The sequence below is a fragment of the Morone saxatilis genome, unplaced genomic scaffold (assembly GCF_004916995.1).
Source record: "Morone saxatilis isolate NCDOM2014 unplaced genomic scaffold, NCSU_SB_2.0 Contig15, whole genome shotgun sequence".
NCBI lineage: Eukaryota > Metazoa > Chordata > Actinopteri > Moronidae > Morone > Morone saxatilis.
The window spans coordinates 3,345,333-3,361,309 of NW_023339707.1; the positions used below are offsets into that span (position 1 = coordinate 3,345,333).

General features: G+C 35.8%; 1 protein-coding gene across 1 annotated transcript; it reads left to right on the top strand.

The window, feature by feature from the left end:
• Positions 1–607: 607 nt before the first annotated feature.
• On the top strand, positions 608–15,688 carry LOC118324683 (scavenger receptor cysteine-rich type 1 protein M130). Its single transcript, XM_035657131.1, has 19 exons — positions 608–688; positions 2,127–2,447; positions 2,580–2,675; positions 4,178–4,387; positions 4,470–4,664; positions 5,245–5,399; positions 6,081–6,225; positions 6,361–6,669; positions 7,356–7,664; positions 8,779–9,078; positions 9,435–9,740; positions 10,102–10,401; positions 10,724–11,002; positions 11,427–11,614; positions 11,769–11,877; positions 12,022–12,180; positions 12,613–12,714; positions 13,645–13,803; positions 13,930–15,688. The coding sequence occupies exons 1-19, from the start codon at positions 631–633 to the stop codon at positions 14,118–14,120; spliced, it is 3,891 nt and encodes a 1,296-aa protein (XP_035513024.1). The 5' UTR covers positions 608–630; the 3' UTR covers positions 14,121–15,688.
• Positions 15,689–15,977: the final 289 nt, after the last annotated feature.

Consider the following 15,977-nt stretch of genomic DNA (forward strand, 5'->3'; position numbering starts at 1 on the left):
TCTGCAGTTGAGTTAGATATTAGGAGAATATAAATGGATTTATTTCATGGGTGTTAATTGAAGTCAACATTAAAACCTAAATCGTACATCTCAAAAGAATAACATGTTAATACCTTCCAGTGCAGTCAAAGAGAAAATTAAAGCATGAACAGATTTGAAAATGTACAAACTTTTACACGCACCTTACAATCTATTTACAGCCATCAATTTAATAATCTCATGAATCTGTAGCATATCTAAGACATTTCCTACTGCCACCACGTGTTTTTGCACTTGTACCACTTAGACTCTCAACCGATGTCCCACTCAACATCAAAGTTTATTTGTGTTCACTTATTTAAACAAATATGAGTATTATATGACCTGTCCTTTTTTTCCCCTTCAACCATTGATTCATTCGTAAATGCATTCAAATTACAAATAGTTTTATAAAAAATAAGAGCCTCCATATGATAAACTGTCTGTAAGTTTTGTCAGCTTTCTTTCATTCTGAGACTGTATTTGTGAATCTTACTATGCATGATATACATGTAACAGCTCATATCCATTTTTGGTGGGCGCATCCTTGGCGATATAAAGCTGAGCGGCTCATTCATCTGCCTCACTCTCTAGTCATGAGCTGTGGTGAAGATGTGGTTCCTCCTTCTCCTCCTCTACATAGCTCACATTGAGCTGGTGTTCCTACAAGGCAAGTTACAGCTATTCTCTTCAGATTTAACTCTGTGTTTTTGCATTGAAATGAACAGTGGTTTGCCTGATTTAACACATTTGGAGGTTTTGAGGGTTTCATTGTAAACCTGCAACCTTTCCACAACCTATATTAAAGTCAATGTTAGCTATTTTTGGAAGGTAAGCACAAGCAGGTGCTGCCGGAAATGTCTCTCTGAATCAAAAAATTGTTATTTTTTGTCATTTCCTGAAAGTAAAAGATAAGGGGTTCTGTAAGTAATTGTTCTAATTATGTCTATAAGCAGCAATATAGCAACCGGGTTCCAGTCTTAGCATAGCGTTTGCTTAGACCTCATAAAAAGTTCAGTTTTACACGATTCATCCTTGTTAAGGTTTTAAAAAAATAAATTAAATACTCCTACAGTTTCACAATCAGAAAAATATTGTTACAGTTTTGTCAGCATTAGTTTGGATGACACTGGACTATTCAGCTAGGTTAGCTTATTTTCATTTCATGTAAAAACATCAATAGTAATAATAATTAAACCAAATAAGTGATTAATGATTTATCAAAAAATCTTTAATGCTAATCTAAAAAATGGTATACTCCTAGAGCTGGCTAGTGTTCAAAAATATTTAGTTGTTGAATTTTCTTGATTTGTAAAAAAAAAAAGAAAAAAAAAAAAGAAACCCATCCCAAAAGTTATAACACACATCCTGTCTCTGACAAAGTAATTGAGATTAAAGAAGTGTAAAGGTAAGTCTTTATATATGGAAGTTAAATCAGGAGAATTAAAATAAAAAAAATTAAAATAAAATGTTTTTATTAAAAAACCAAACAAGTCTGTGTAAAACTGTGTAAAATTTTATTTTAAAATTCTGAAGTAACCTTTAATAGATTTTGATAAAAAAGAATTGACACCACGTTGCCATGAAAAATTTGTCTCATAGATTTTTGTTGATGTTATTAAAGCTGTAGCTATTACGGCAGCGCCACCACCAGAAAACGGCACCCCGGTCCAATGCCAGATCTCGCCGCTGTTCAGAATTTCATGACTTTGTGAATTTAGTTTTAATAAAACATAGTTAGATAAAGTTACAAAAACAAACCAAAGATAAATATTGATATTTGGATATGAATATTTACATTTCTACTTGGTTTTTAATATTAGCATAAATTAATTGTATCTAAATATCATTCTACAACCCTGCTTTGTAAATGAAAATAAGAAATTTTGTAAAGTTAAAAAGTACAGTACAGATCACAAACTTTAAAAGTTTAATAAAATTTTACTCACAATTAAAACTAATTTTGCCATAGAAACAGAAACAGGTTTAGACCAGGCATGCAAACACTGACAGCAACCTCAGAATTCTCACAAAATAAATGCATGAAGACTTTAAAACAAATACCCTATATTTACAAACCTCTATGAACCTCATTGCCATATAACCAGGTGATGTAAACAGGCTGATTCTGAGAAGTAAGAATGGAAAGAACCCGTGTGAAGGCCACATTGAAATCTACCATAATGGTGTCCGAGGCTACGTTGGGGAACAATATTGGAGTGAAAAAACTGAAGAAGTGGTGTGCAGGAGCACTCACTGTGGGTCACCAGAGTCAAGGGCGTCCGGCACACTACGACCTGAGCAAAGCATGGTGTTGCTCAATGAATTGGAATGCGAGGGAAATGAGAGTCAACTGTGGAACTGTAAAAATCCTGGTTGGGGAATCAGCAAGTACAAACAGGATGCAGTTAAATGGATTGAATGTTCAAGTAAGGAACTTTTTTAATTTGTCAAGATGCATAATATGTTATATATGTTGAAAAGTACACCTTTAAAATTCTCAATTTCATGATGATAATGATGAGAATATAATTGTCTGTTACTTGTTTTTACTCTTTTAGATAAAATCAAAATAACGCTGGAGGGATATGAATGTGCCGGAATAGTAAAGTACTCCAGTGGCAGTGAGGAAGGTTACTTCTGTTCTAATAACTGGGGTAAGAGTTAGCATCATGCATGCAGTACACTTCCACAGAATTTACTGGTTACATTTACACTGCAAGGCTTGGTGCTCAATTCTAATTTATTGCTCAGATCTGATTTTATTGTTTGGCTGTTCACATTTTTTTTAAAATGAGGTCCATATCAGATACCAGTGTGAACCGGTCACGTTCCTGAAGTGACCCGAATGAGTTCTGATATAATTCTTCACACTGAGGTTACATTGCAAAAATCGGATCTGATGTGCCACATCTGAAAGTGGCCAAAATCAGAACTGAAAAGATTAGATTCCATGTGATTTGTGCCATTAAGAGCCAAATCAGATTTGGGTCACTTGTGCCTGGAGTGTGAAGGTATCCTCAGTGTTAGGAGTTAGGACATTAAGTGCAAAGGAAATGTAATCACCATGGAGTGACACAGGGTGCCTGTGAGATTAATATCACAGTACAACAGTGTAAAAATCTTCTCTAAATTCTTATGAGTTCAAATATATCAAATACTTTATTGTCCTCCTTGTAGTTTCTGAGATACAGCCAATTTCTTACATTTGTGTGTGCAACTTTTATTTATATGGATAAGGACTTGTCACATGTGTGTACTGAAAATATTTTTTTATTGCTTGTAGCATTTTCAGCCTTTTTATAAGAAAACAGTAGTCCCAAAGACTGCATGATAGGAAAACTTCAAATGTCAGTTGGGGGCACATGTGGGTTAAGCAGCATTTTACTGTTGTAGCTGCTCGAGGTGTAAATACTAAAAAGTTAGGTGGTTTAATCCCAGTCTAGGGTCAGGCACCTCTAAAGGGTTACTAGATAAATCTGAGGGGTCGTATGATGAAAGGAGGTTGGACGTTTAGATGGGGAAATTGCTCTTTGATGGATCCAGCGAAGACTGCGAGCTGCGGCCCTTCCAATCTGGCGGTCTACTTAAACTGCAAAATTTCCCAGCTTTCCCTCTGCTTTGTCAATGCCGCTGTTGCCTTGCAATCCATTGCTGCCTGCTGCGCTGTAAGCCCCACAACCACCCCAGTATCCACCTGTAGGGTCCGGCTAGGTGTTAAGGTATTTGCGCCATTACTCCCCAATATCAAAAAACTACTTAAGTAGCACAAAGTGGAAATACTCAAGGCTCAAATACAGTACATGATTAACTGAGTTACTTTCCATCACTGGCCAACCTTCCCAATAGGGAACACTTCGCTCTACCTCCTGAGCCCCAGCTGCCCCAGCTGTATTAACTGGCAGTGTAGCAGACATAATATAATATTAGAAATAACAAAAAAATCCTAATGAATTCTCATGTTTGTTAAATCTTCAGGTGCCTACAACATTACACTAGCTTTCATACTTTCAAATTAAAAGCAGCTTTACTTTTGTAAATGTATTTCTTCTTCTTCTTGTCCCTTCTTAAAATCCTAACATTACTACTGGTATCAGCATGGTCAAATGCTTAGATAATGATTGTTAAACATTCTATGTGTTTTTATTCTCACATTAAGGAGAAAAACAGGCAGAACGTTTATGTAAAACCCTTGGGTGCGGTACATCCAAGGAGATTCCTGAGAAAGAATGGATGGATTTTAACAAAATCCAACACTCAAAGATGATGATGATCGACTGTTCAGGCCTTAATGAAACTAATCTGTGGCAGTGTACAGCTCAAAAGGAAAAACAGGAATGTAAAATCCCTGCTACTGTCATCTGCACAGGTAGATCACACACTCACACACACATAAGTTTACTCAAGTGTAGCAACATGAATGTGAATTCAGCAAATGTTGATTGAAACAGGTTTTAAGAAACTGCAACTCAAAGGAGATGAAGCAAATGTCTGTTCTGGAATACTTGAAATGGAGGAGAATGGCGACTGGAAACCCGTTAACAGCAGCAGCAAAAGCGCTCCTGATGTGTGGTGCCAACATATGCACTGTGGTACCAGTGTCAGTTATAGTTTTAACAATGGCGCACATCATCTGAACTGCACAGGTAACTCAGCTAATTCGTATTTAACCACATCTTTTCCACAAGCAACCTCAAAGCAACCACTTTATTGTTGTATTTCCAGATCAAAACAATCTTGTCATCATTATCTTGTTTTCTCTCGTATTATTGAAAAAAATTTATATTAATTAAGTCACATTCATATTTTACTGACCCACTATCTTGAACAATTTTAAAGCTGCAGTAGGTAACTTTTAAAAAAATACACTTATTGTCATATTTGCCGAAACTATCACTATATCCTTACAGTAGTACATGAGACAAAAAAAAAAAATCAAGTTCCTCTGGCTCCTCCTAATGCTCCTAATGGCATTTACAAGAATTCACCAGGCCTGAAAGAAGACAACCAATCAGAGCCAAGAAAGATAGTTTTCTAGTAGTCTCAGACCTGAAAGAAGTAGATAGTCTTCTTTCAGGTCTGGTGGATCCTTGCAAATGCAGCACTAGGAGGACTATCTGTCGCATGTACTACTTATATAGTGAATACAACAAAAAGTTATTTTTTGTAAAAGTGCAGCTTTAAAATCATAAAATCAACACTTTCCTATTTTCTTATTTCCCACAGACAATGTTCAAGTAGTTCTGAAGAGCAATGCTAAAAACGACAAGTGCTATGGTGAAGTTCAGATTAAAGTGAATGATTTCACTCATTCTGTGTGCGGCTCCTCTTTGACCCATGAGACTGCTGAAGTGGTTTGCAAGGAGCTAAAGTGTGGGGCAGTGAGTTTTCAATTTTAGTAGCACTATTAAAGAAATATTTTATTTCATGTCAGCTTATGTAACTTTTGCTTACCAGCAGCCATTGTAGCCACGTGACATTTAAGAGTAATGCTAAATGCTAATGTAGTATATCAGTACACATAGTAAAACTGGCTCAGCAATGTCAGCTATGCAAAAATATCTACTTAAAGTTTGCTAACAGCAAACATTAGCCACCATAAACTACTGGTCATACCAGACCAAGTGAGGCTGTAGCAACAAAACCCCTGAGTGTATTGAATTTCTTTTTTCAAAAGTTACATCTTACATCTTGCTTTAAATGTATTAAAGAATAGTTTGACATTTTGGGAAATATTATTTATTTTATATTATTTGTATTTGTTTTTTTTTTTTACCATTAGGCAAGCTGTTACCCCCTGTGTCAGTCTTCACATTCTAGCTTCATAATTACCTGGTGTCTGTAGTATCTTTTGACAAAAAAGCATATAAGGATAATACAGAAAATGTCAAACTATTCCTTTTAAATATTTTATCTATATCAACAGTTCCAGTGCTCTTTTCTTATTCTTATTCTTATTCTTAGTTTGTCGAAACTGAGTGTCCTTTTTGAGTCAATCAGTTTTCTGTCTGGTACAAATTATTGACATGATACTGAAATCATGAACAAATTCTCTCTTCTAGGTGGTTGATCAATATACACGTCCAGTAAGTCACAATGGCATCATGGACAATGTGGAGTGCTCAGGCAAGGAGTCCTCACTGTGGCACTGTAGGGGAAAGCATAACAACAACCCTTGTACTAAAAAAGCCTTCGTAGTCTGTTCAGGTGAGATATGGCAACATTTATATGGTGATGGTGTCTTCCTGTTCATAATAACAATATTAAATCTTTAACTAATACCATGACCAGAATCTTTCATTTAGTCTCATGTTTGACAATTTCCTTGCTGTCATCTTACAGAGAGTGTGAAGGTGAGATTGGCGGATGGTCCTGGAAAATGCGCTGGGAGAGTGGAGATCCAGCATGAGGGCAAATGGAAAAGGGTTTCTACACAAAAATGGACAAACCTCAATTCAGATATTGTGTGCAAGGAACTGAAATGTGGGGGAGCAAGATCTGGCGATTCGGAAACATTCAGCCAGGGTTCAGCTGATTTCCTTAATAAGCTTGTATCCTGCAGTAAAGGCTTTACGAGTATATATGAGTGTATTACAAAATTCGCTCAAGCGATTTCACCCTCTGAGATGGCAAAGATGATAACCTGTGAAGGTAAGTGTTTTTTTGTTTTGCCATACACGCCATATTTCTTTGCCCTAATGGTTAATTTTTTTCTTTTCTTTAAAGCAGCATTAATTCATTATATTTGCCAGCAACTGTAAAAACAAATGAATTCCACATCCAGCAGACACAGAGCAATATTAGCATCCATTTGAAGTTGTGTTTCAGGCCAGATGTCAGATGTCAATGTCAGATATTCACTCTCCTTTTCGCTCTTCACCAACTCCACTATGTTCACCAGCTACCTGAATCTAAACTGTATCAACCAAAGATGCTCACCTTTATACATTTAACCTGAAAGAAGCCAGCTGAAAAGGTTATGAAAACCTCAATAGGGTTTTCGGGGGGACAGAACATACTTAAAATAGCACATTTCAAACATGATATCACAGCTCAAAATGTACTCAACTAAATACCTGAGCAGACCATTTTTCGACGTGGTTCCTTAAAAAATATTGTCTCTTCAACTTAGGGTTCAGTTATTGTTTAACCTTAAAACTACATCTCAGTTTTTTCTGAATTTTTAGGAAAAAGTAACTTTCTATACTTGCTAACCCTAAGTTTTTGCAGGGGGGTTGAGCCTAATAGTTGTGAAGGAAGATGAAGACACCCTGGACAAGTTGCCAGCCTGTCACCAATCTAAATGCTTAACTGTTTTCATTTTTTGTCCCTATCAGGTCACAAGGTGGTATTTCTAAACGATACCTGCTCTGGCATGGTAGGGATACAGCACGGCAACAAAACCTACTGGCTCTCTGGGTCTAAAAACACATGGAACCAAGAGTCTGCAAACACAGTGTGCGAGCAGATGCAGTGTGGGAAAGCCTCCAAATATGAAAACTTCCCTAGTGCTGATATGAAGAAAGATGTTTGGCATGAATCTTTTAACTGCTCTTCCAACACCAAGTCTCTGTTTGACTGTAAAAAAACAAAGAAAAAACTGCCATCTGACCACAATGACACTATTGCTTATGTGAAATGCTCAGGTAATGTCAGCTGCTCTTGAAAAATAATTGAAGTCACGCTCTTTTATGCTCTGTGCTCCAGTTACAGTTTAGCAAGCCTCAGTCAACGTTCTCCTTTCCTGTACTTAGATATGCAATGTGCAACACTGTAAAACCAGATAAGTTAATTTTACTCTAAATCTTTAGTAGCACAAACTCAATTTTTTTTTAAATTTAAAAGATTATTGATTAATTTTAAGTGTCGCTAACAGAAACATTCCTGAGAAATAATTTTCACCATACAAATAAAAATTACAAAATTAAGTCATTCTCATTTAAATTACTAAAATGGCTTAATCAAGAATGTTTTTTATAATTAGGTTTACTTTTTGATGCAATCAGTTTCAAAATGTTCTGAGTTAAATTAACTGATCTGGGTTTACAGTGTTGGCTGGTCTATGTTGAAATGACAAACAAATTTGAAGATGTTATAATATAAAATAACATATAAAGTCACATCTTAAGTCAGTTAATGTTAGCAAAATGTTAGCTAAGTAGCTAACTATAAATGGATGAAAATTAGCTAGCTAGTTAGCAAGATAATTGGTTAACTAACATGTTGCATTATAGTGCATGTTATGTCCTGACCTTGTGCCTTTCCTTTATATTTTACCAAACCTCAATAGTAGTGGCTAGTGGCTACTAGTCTTGAATTTTGATTTAAAAGTGCGTAGACAATACTTATCGGTATGCTTGATCTGCGGTGAGAAAATCATTGGCTCAAATTGTACGTTTGTCTTTTGGCCAAATGTGGCTCTTTTGACCCCTGTGCTATGCGCTAGCTCGTCTATGCTTAAAATACAACCTGCTTTGAATATGGTAAAAAAAAGATAAAAGCAACATATTAAGTTAACTATCTAACAATTTATGTAAATTGGCCAGCTAGTTATCTTGCGCTTTGCTAACATTAGCCATCAGCTGTAATTAGCTATAGCTAGCTATACTACTAGCTACTAGCATTAACTAAATTAATACATTGAAAATATCATGCATTTGTCTTCAGCTGGTCTAAGAAATGCTGTAGTTGTGAGATAATCTGCTGATGCAAGTCTGCAAACAACTCCTTCATCCCGTTTGCTTTTTGTTGTCACAACAGGAGCTATCACTGTGAACCTGACCGAAGGGTGTTATGGGACTGTCAATGTTTGTTTGGGAGAGAAGTGTGGAGGTGTTTGCAAAGGCTCCTGGACAAAAGAAAAGTCGATGATGCTGTGTAAAGACCTCGGCTGTGGGGATAAAATCCTAACTTCCGGCCAAAAAATTGAAAAAGAACCCATCTTTAAGAGTTTGCACACCACGACGCATACTACCTCTCTGAGCCAGTGCAACTTCATCAATAATGATGAATCTGGTGAAAAAGCTACCAAATGTGAACTAGCCACTGTCGTTTGCTCAGGTAATGGAGTGTTTGTAAATTATGTATATTCAAAAAACATTTTAATATGTGATCATTATCATAAAATGTATCCTTTTGGTCAGCTAAATGCCTCATGGAATTCTTCACTAAATTTGGTACATTGAATAAATAACTAAATTTCCATTGTTTCTTCCACATTCTTGAACACAGTTAGAAACGTATTTGGAATAAGCACATATCAATCATTGTAAAATTTGATGTGCACGGCTGCATGATCCATTTAAATGGTTGTAACTCAGCTGTCATGACACTGTCCTTGTTTGTTTTATTAAACATAACAAGTGACAAAACGTACACTTGCTTCTAACATTGTACATTTCATGGTTTTGTTGCAGGCAGTGTCAAGGCTCAATTTAGTGCATCCAGGCAAAAATGTTATGGAAATGTGAACGTGCAGTATGAAGGCAATTGGCTCCCAGTGTGCAGAGATGCTCTAGAAGACCCAAAAACGCAAAATGCCATCTGTGGGGAACTGAACTGTGGCCATGTGATCAAACAGGTTAACTACTTCGGACCTACATCAACAACGGGTTATGCCATTACAAAAATACAGTGTCCCAATATTGACACCAAGTCATTAACAGAATGTGACATAGTTTCTGAGAAGAGCACCTGCACTCTTGTTGGACTCCAGTGCTCCAGTATGTATAATGATTTTGTCTCAAATTGATCAGTGTCTTCATTATTCCTATAGCTACTCTGTTACAATTATATCTAGTTATTCTAGCTTTAGCATGATGTTCTGAAAAGAAATAATTAAATCGAGAGAATATCACAGAAGCTGTAGTTTGACAAAGAAAAAGCATGTTGGAAAAGTTAGGATGTGCTTAGCTCAATGTTTTCAAGCTTGTTTGGGACCTTCATTTGTTTTTCACATTACAAGCTAACTTCACTGGTTTGTGGCCACAACATGTAGACTTTGAGCTTCTGCTGATTACCTCAGGTTTTGTGAGTTTTTGATTTCCTGAATCTTATCTCACCTGTCCCTGCTACTAATCGTAGGCTGGAGGAAGATGGAGCTGAAATATGATGAGGCCTGTAGTGGAGCTGTGTTTGTTCACTCCGAGAAAAACAGAAACCCCGTCTCCATTGAAGGCTGGACAAAAACTGAGATGGACAGGCTTTGCAAGGATCTGGAATGTGGCAGCTACACATCATACAAAAACAAAACAATTAAATCATTTGATTCTTTCTGGAACAGCAGCTTCAGCTGTGCAAGTAATATAACACCAAAAAACATCTGGGACTGTGAAACTCAAACAGTGCCCTCGCAGAAACAGCAGCTGTGGATTGAATGTCAAGGTAAAATTGATTTATGCAATATTGCTGTCAAATGATTATACAATCTTTGAAGTTGTATAAATTTGGCAACTAATTCACAATAATCGTATTGGCCAGAGTACATCTCCAGCTTTAAACTCCCCACAGCCACATACTGTAGCACTCCCCTTTGACTTAATGAGTGCTGTCCGTGACTTTCATTAACTTTGGTTGTGTGGTTGCTCAGAGAGTGTTCAGCACTATCTGAAAGTGATAGAGTAACTCTGATGGCTTGGATTTGGTGTTTTCTCCAATATCTAGCCTTTAATATTTGATCTTGTTATTTTATTGTTTTCCTTCCTAGATAAGCTCAAGGTCACACTTTCAGAGAACTGTAGTGGTGAAGTGAGGATGGATGACACTAGTGTGTGCTCCAGTAACTGGAACCACACCTATTCACACATGGTTTGTCAACAACAGAACTGCAGCAATGCTATCGATATGCCTTTATATTATAATAAAGAAAAAAGGCAAGATACATCCTACCACCATGTCAGCTGTGAGGACTACCACCACAGACTTAGCCAATGCAGCAGATATCAGGAAAAGTGTGATGCTGGACCGGTGTCTGTTTACTGTGTTGGTAAGTGTCCTCCTGTCACCTTGACTGAAGAAATGTCATTAATGTTATTTTAAATAGAGAAACTGTGTCATAGATGAGCCAAAAAAAGTTTTCACTTCATGATTCATTAGTGTGACAGGAGCTTTAACATGTTCTCTAATATCTGCTTCTACCCAATGATTCTTATGCATTATATTTTATCTACCTTAAAATAATTTACTTCGTTGCCCATTAAATTTGTAATACATTTTTCCTGTTGATGTTTTCAGTTTTTTGATACATTATCCTATGCATGTTGGAGTATATGTTTAAGTCCCCATTTGCAGACAGCTAATTATGGGCATGTTGTGGATATTCTCAAGTAACACCCAGAAGGAATAATTTCCTTAAATGTCAAATTATTCCTTTAAACACTTTTTTAAAGTAGTTTTCTTTTCTTTTACAGGCAATGTCAAGTTCCGCACAACAGAAAAGTGTGGAGGTCAAATTGAAGTCAAATATAAAAATGACGAGTGGGAAAAGGTGTGTCTAACATCTAACAGTGCCCGGGTGAGCAAATTGCTGTGTAAAGAGCTCGGTTGTCATGATTCTATAATAAACCCCTACAGCAATAATAACCAAAAGAAAAAAAAGGTAAAGGTAAACCTTTGTATTACACTTTTGTGGCAAAGTCCCACTCATTATTCTGATAAGTGTTGTCACTTGTGTATAATGCAAATCTCTATTATTTTGTATGGCTGCACGGAAAGGTATTACTCTAAAGACAAGTTTGAATTTCAATTTCAAGGTTAATTTAAAAACAACACTGAATTGTGAGAAGAATAACAACGACATTAAGCACTGTGTCAAAATACAGTCGTGTGACACAGACAAACCAGCTGAGATCTACTGTAAAGGTAACCAATCCTTTTCCAAAAAGTCTAGCGTTAGAATCAGCTTTTTGTATATTCTGTATTGTATTTAACACAGAATAACTAGATGAATCAAGTACCAGTCCCACTCCATGAGTAAATGCATACTGTGGCTATGTTTGATTTTAGGGTATGTGAAGAGAAAAGAAGACGGTCCTATTCCCAAACCAACCCCAGTTGTGCCTATTATCCTGGGAGTAGGATTTCTTCTGTTTCTGGTGATACTGATTGTTGTATTTGTACGAGTCTACATTGTCAGGAAAGGAAAGAAGTCCATGAATGTCCCGTGTGAGTATATTACTCTATTCTGTTTGCCAGTTAAAATTAAATACTGATTGATGATTACAATTTTAATGAATTACCTTGAAAAAGGGTACCATTCCAACAGACTGAAAACAAAATGAATCTATCTAACAATCATCCCATTGTAATGAAAAAAAGGTGTACTGGAGCCATTTGGCCACAAGAGGCCAGTCTTTTTCTATCCTGACTAAATATTTCCCAGCATTTCAGCTCTTAGACGTTCAAATATCAGTGCTTCAGCTCTGCTCACCAGTGCTTGTTGGAACAAAAATAGAGTTGTAATGTGTGTTGTTTACTCACTTGTGCTGTCCTCTTTATCACAATGTAAAACAGGTGATTGTCAGTGGACACAGGGGGACATGGGGATCACTAAAGGAATATCCTATCTTATCTAATATCTAATGCTCTTTCATGTAGCGAGAATGTTCTCAAGACAAGAACCAGACCTAGAGTTTGATAGCGGCGACTATGAGGATGTCACAAACAAAGCAAATGAAATGGAAGACTTCAGTCGTGGCAGTGAGTCTCAAAACACATTCATTCACTTATTTTATTTTTATGTACTTATTATATATCATCAACATTATGACTACAATGAGAAGAGTAGTACAATAGTAATATATATAATACTATTTATTTTAAATGGCATTTTATTACTTATATTAGTATATAATAATACCATGTTACTACTGTATTGCTATTTATGCTGCTTTTATATTATCATATGTAGGCTATATCATTGCATTCTCTTTGATATCTATTATATGTACTTTAAATTATTGTAATATTACTGTATAGTGTTATTATTATCATAATGTGTATCTTTTATATTCATACCTATACCTATATACTTTATTTTACTTTATACTATATATATAGTAGCTGCCAGAGCTGCACTACTGGATTTCTTTGACACAAATATTTGCACAATTCACTTTGAGTGTATTCTAGTGTATTGTAATATTGTTCAGTGTCACCTCTTACCATTATTTTAATCTCTTTTCTTAATTTTTTTTTTCAGACTTGTAATAAGGTGAAAATATCTTGAGTTTATTTTATTGCATGTGAAATGTCTGCAGGATTTTAAAGTCTAAAATCCAATAATCTGAATTTTTAGGCCTTGAAATGTCTTAAATTGTCTTCAATATCGTCTTAAAAATTATGTGAAGTAATTACAGTTACTTATTAAAATTGTAATGACCATGCTTTGACAACTACAAAACGAAACCGACCAGCAGTCTTTCTTCATATCCTTCATATTTTTTTGCCAGTATGGACGTAAAATAGGTTCTGTATTGCATTCATAATGGTTTTAAAAAGTCTTAAATTAAACCTGTTGAAACCTGCAGAAACCCTATAATGGTTTCATGTTTACATAATAGAAATGCCAGACATGTGATTTTTAAAGTAGGACTATGTGAAGGTGTTCTGCTGCTGTTGTTTATGCAGGGTTCAGATCAGAGGCTGAAGTCATCATGGAGAGCGACGCGCGGAGCACTTCCTCTTTGCCTTACGATGATATTGATGAAGTGGTCGAGACTCAGCCGCTGACCTCTCAGGCCTCAGGAGATCGCTACATCCACGATGGCGCCCTCGATCAGAGCTCAGGAAAGTTTTGAACCTGTTTAATCCCATCTTGTCTCACATTTAAATGCCAGTATAGTTGACAAATTATCACATCTTCAGTAATCATACCAAGCAAATTTTAACATGCAACTTTTTTTTCCTTAACAGACGGGGTGACCTACGAGGTGGATGATCCACAGGAGAATTACGATGACATTGAAGCCGGACCTGAAATCACTCAGACTGAAGCTGAAGTCCACGACAGCCCCCAAACCACACCTGAAAGTGTCACAGCCACACCTCCGGGATTGATGCAGAAGGCGGATGAGGACTACCTGGTGCCAGGCGAAGATGGGTGAGGAAAAAGCGGGTCTAATCTGGAAAAGTGGATCACCCCAAAACCCAGCTCCTTTTTTTCTTTAATGGCAAACTATAAAATTGCATCCCTAGAAATTGAATCAACCATAATCTGAAAAACTGACAATGTCAAGTCAGACAAGATTGTACAGTTTATGAAAAGGCAAACAGACATGTTTTACAGTCTTACATGTTCCCTGTATACACAGAAAATGTAATCTAATGTGTACTGCTGATGTGCTCACTGACACTCCAGTGAGACCATGTTTGCTCTATCTGTGTATTATTACCTGTACAAAGTGTTGGCCTGCCATCAAATCACAGGTAAGAAACATTTATTTCTCGTTAAATGTACAGTAGAGTGATAAGAACATTTCTTTTTTTTTCCCGTCTAAAGTTACTGACTGCTTTTTGCTTTTATGCAACATACTCAGAATGTTTTACAATCATATATCATTTTTTTGATTCAGCAAAAATTTAAGAAAAATCTTATGCATATTTAGTAGTTAAGCTTCTATGATTTCTGCAATATTTTATGAGAAATGACTTTTTCAGTAGTGTGTCAGTGTACGTATCCATTGCAATTAATCCAAACAACTATATAAGCAAGGCCTATGAATGAAAAAATGAAATAAATGAATGATGAAAATATGAGTCAAACTGCTTGTATAACACGGCTGATACAGCAAACTCAGGTTATATTACCACATTACATTGTATATTTTTAATTTTATAGGCTTTGTAAGAATGTATAACATGAGATTTCACTGTCACATTCATGTTTTTGTACAGCAATAGTTATCGAGAATTATATGAGGAGATTGATATCACTCTCATGTGTGTACACTAAATATGAACCATCTTGTGACTCTAGCTTCATATTTAGCATACAGGTATGAATTTTTATCTAACTTTTGGCAAGAAAGCATTTAAAAATATTGATTAAAATGTGTTTATAATGTACTGTTAGCATTGGTTGTCATATTTTATTATTTGAGTGTCTTCAACAACAGTGTAGGTGTTGTCAAATTATATTTAAAGCTGCAGTAGGTATCTTGTACAAAAATGACTTTTTGTCATATTTGCTGAAACTTTCACTATATCCTGACAGTAGAACATGAGACGATTAATCGTTCTTGCAAATGCCATCCTTAGGAGCACTAGGAGGATTTTTTCACAGATTATCTGTCTAATGGGTCTAATAGGATATAGTGAGGTTCAGCAAATGTAGCAAAAGGTTATTTTTTATAAAAATTACCTACTGCAGCTTTAAATGAACTAAACTTGTAAAAACTACAACATCATCAACAAAAAACCTGTTTACTGTTACTTATGATGTCTTTCATGGTGTGATATTTTTGATTCTTGTAAAGTTGCTGTATATCTTGCGACTGCATGTTACACTTCATTAAATTCAGTTAATGCATCTTAGCATCAGCCGTGCAGCAATTATTTTATCTTATGGCACTGGAGCAATGAATATTTGTATGTCTGTATGGAATATCTGTAGCATGTGTGAGCCTTGTTATAATAGCAGTTTTTTGTAGAAACATTAAATTCTTTACAGAGACTTTGTGTATTCTCTTTGTTACCACTTTTAGGTTTTATCCTCTACTTTAAGGCCTGTGAGACTGCTGGGTTTTGGAAAATGGCTCAGATGTTGAGTATCAAACTGTATGTTATAGATGTCATATATAGTTTGATACACAGCACAATAAGCCGTTTTCTTCACAAGACATCGTTTGTTGAGTGACTCAAGACTGCCTGAAATTCACTGTTGGTCTCAACTTTAACAATGCAATAATGTCTTATGTAGCTATTAAGTCATTTTTCATTGATTTATGTCAATTTGATGATTA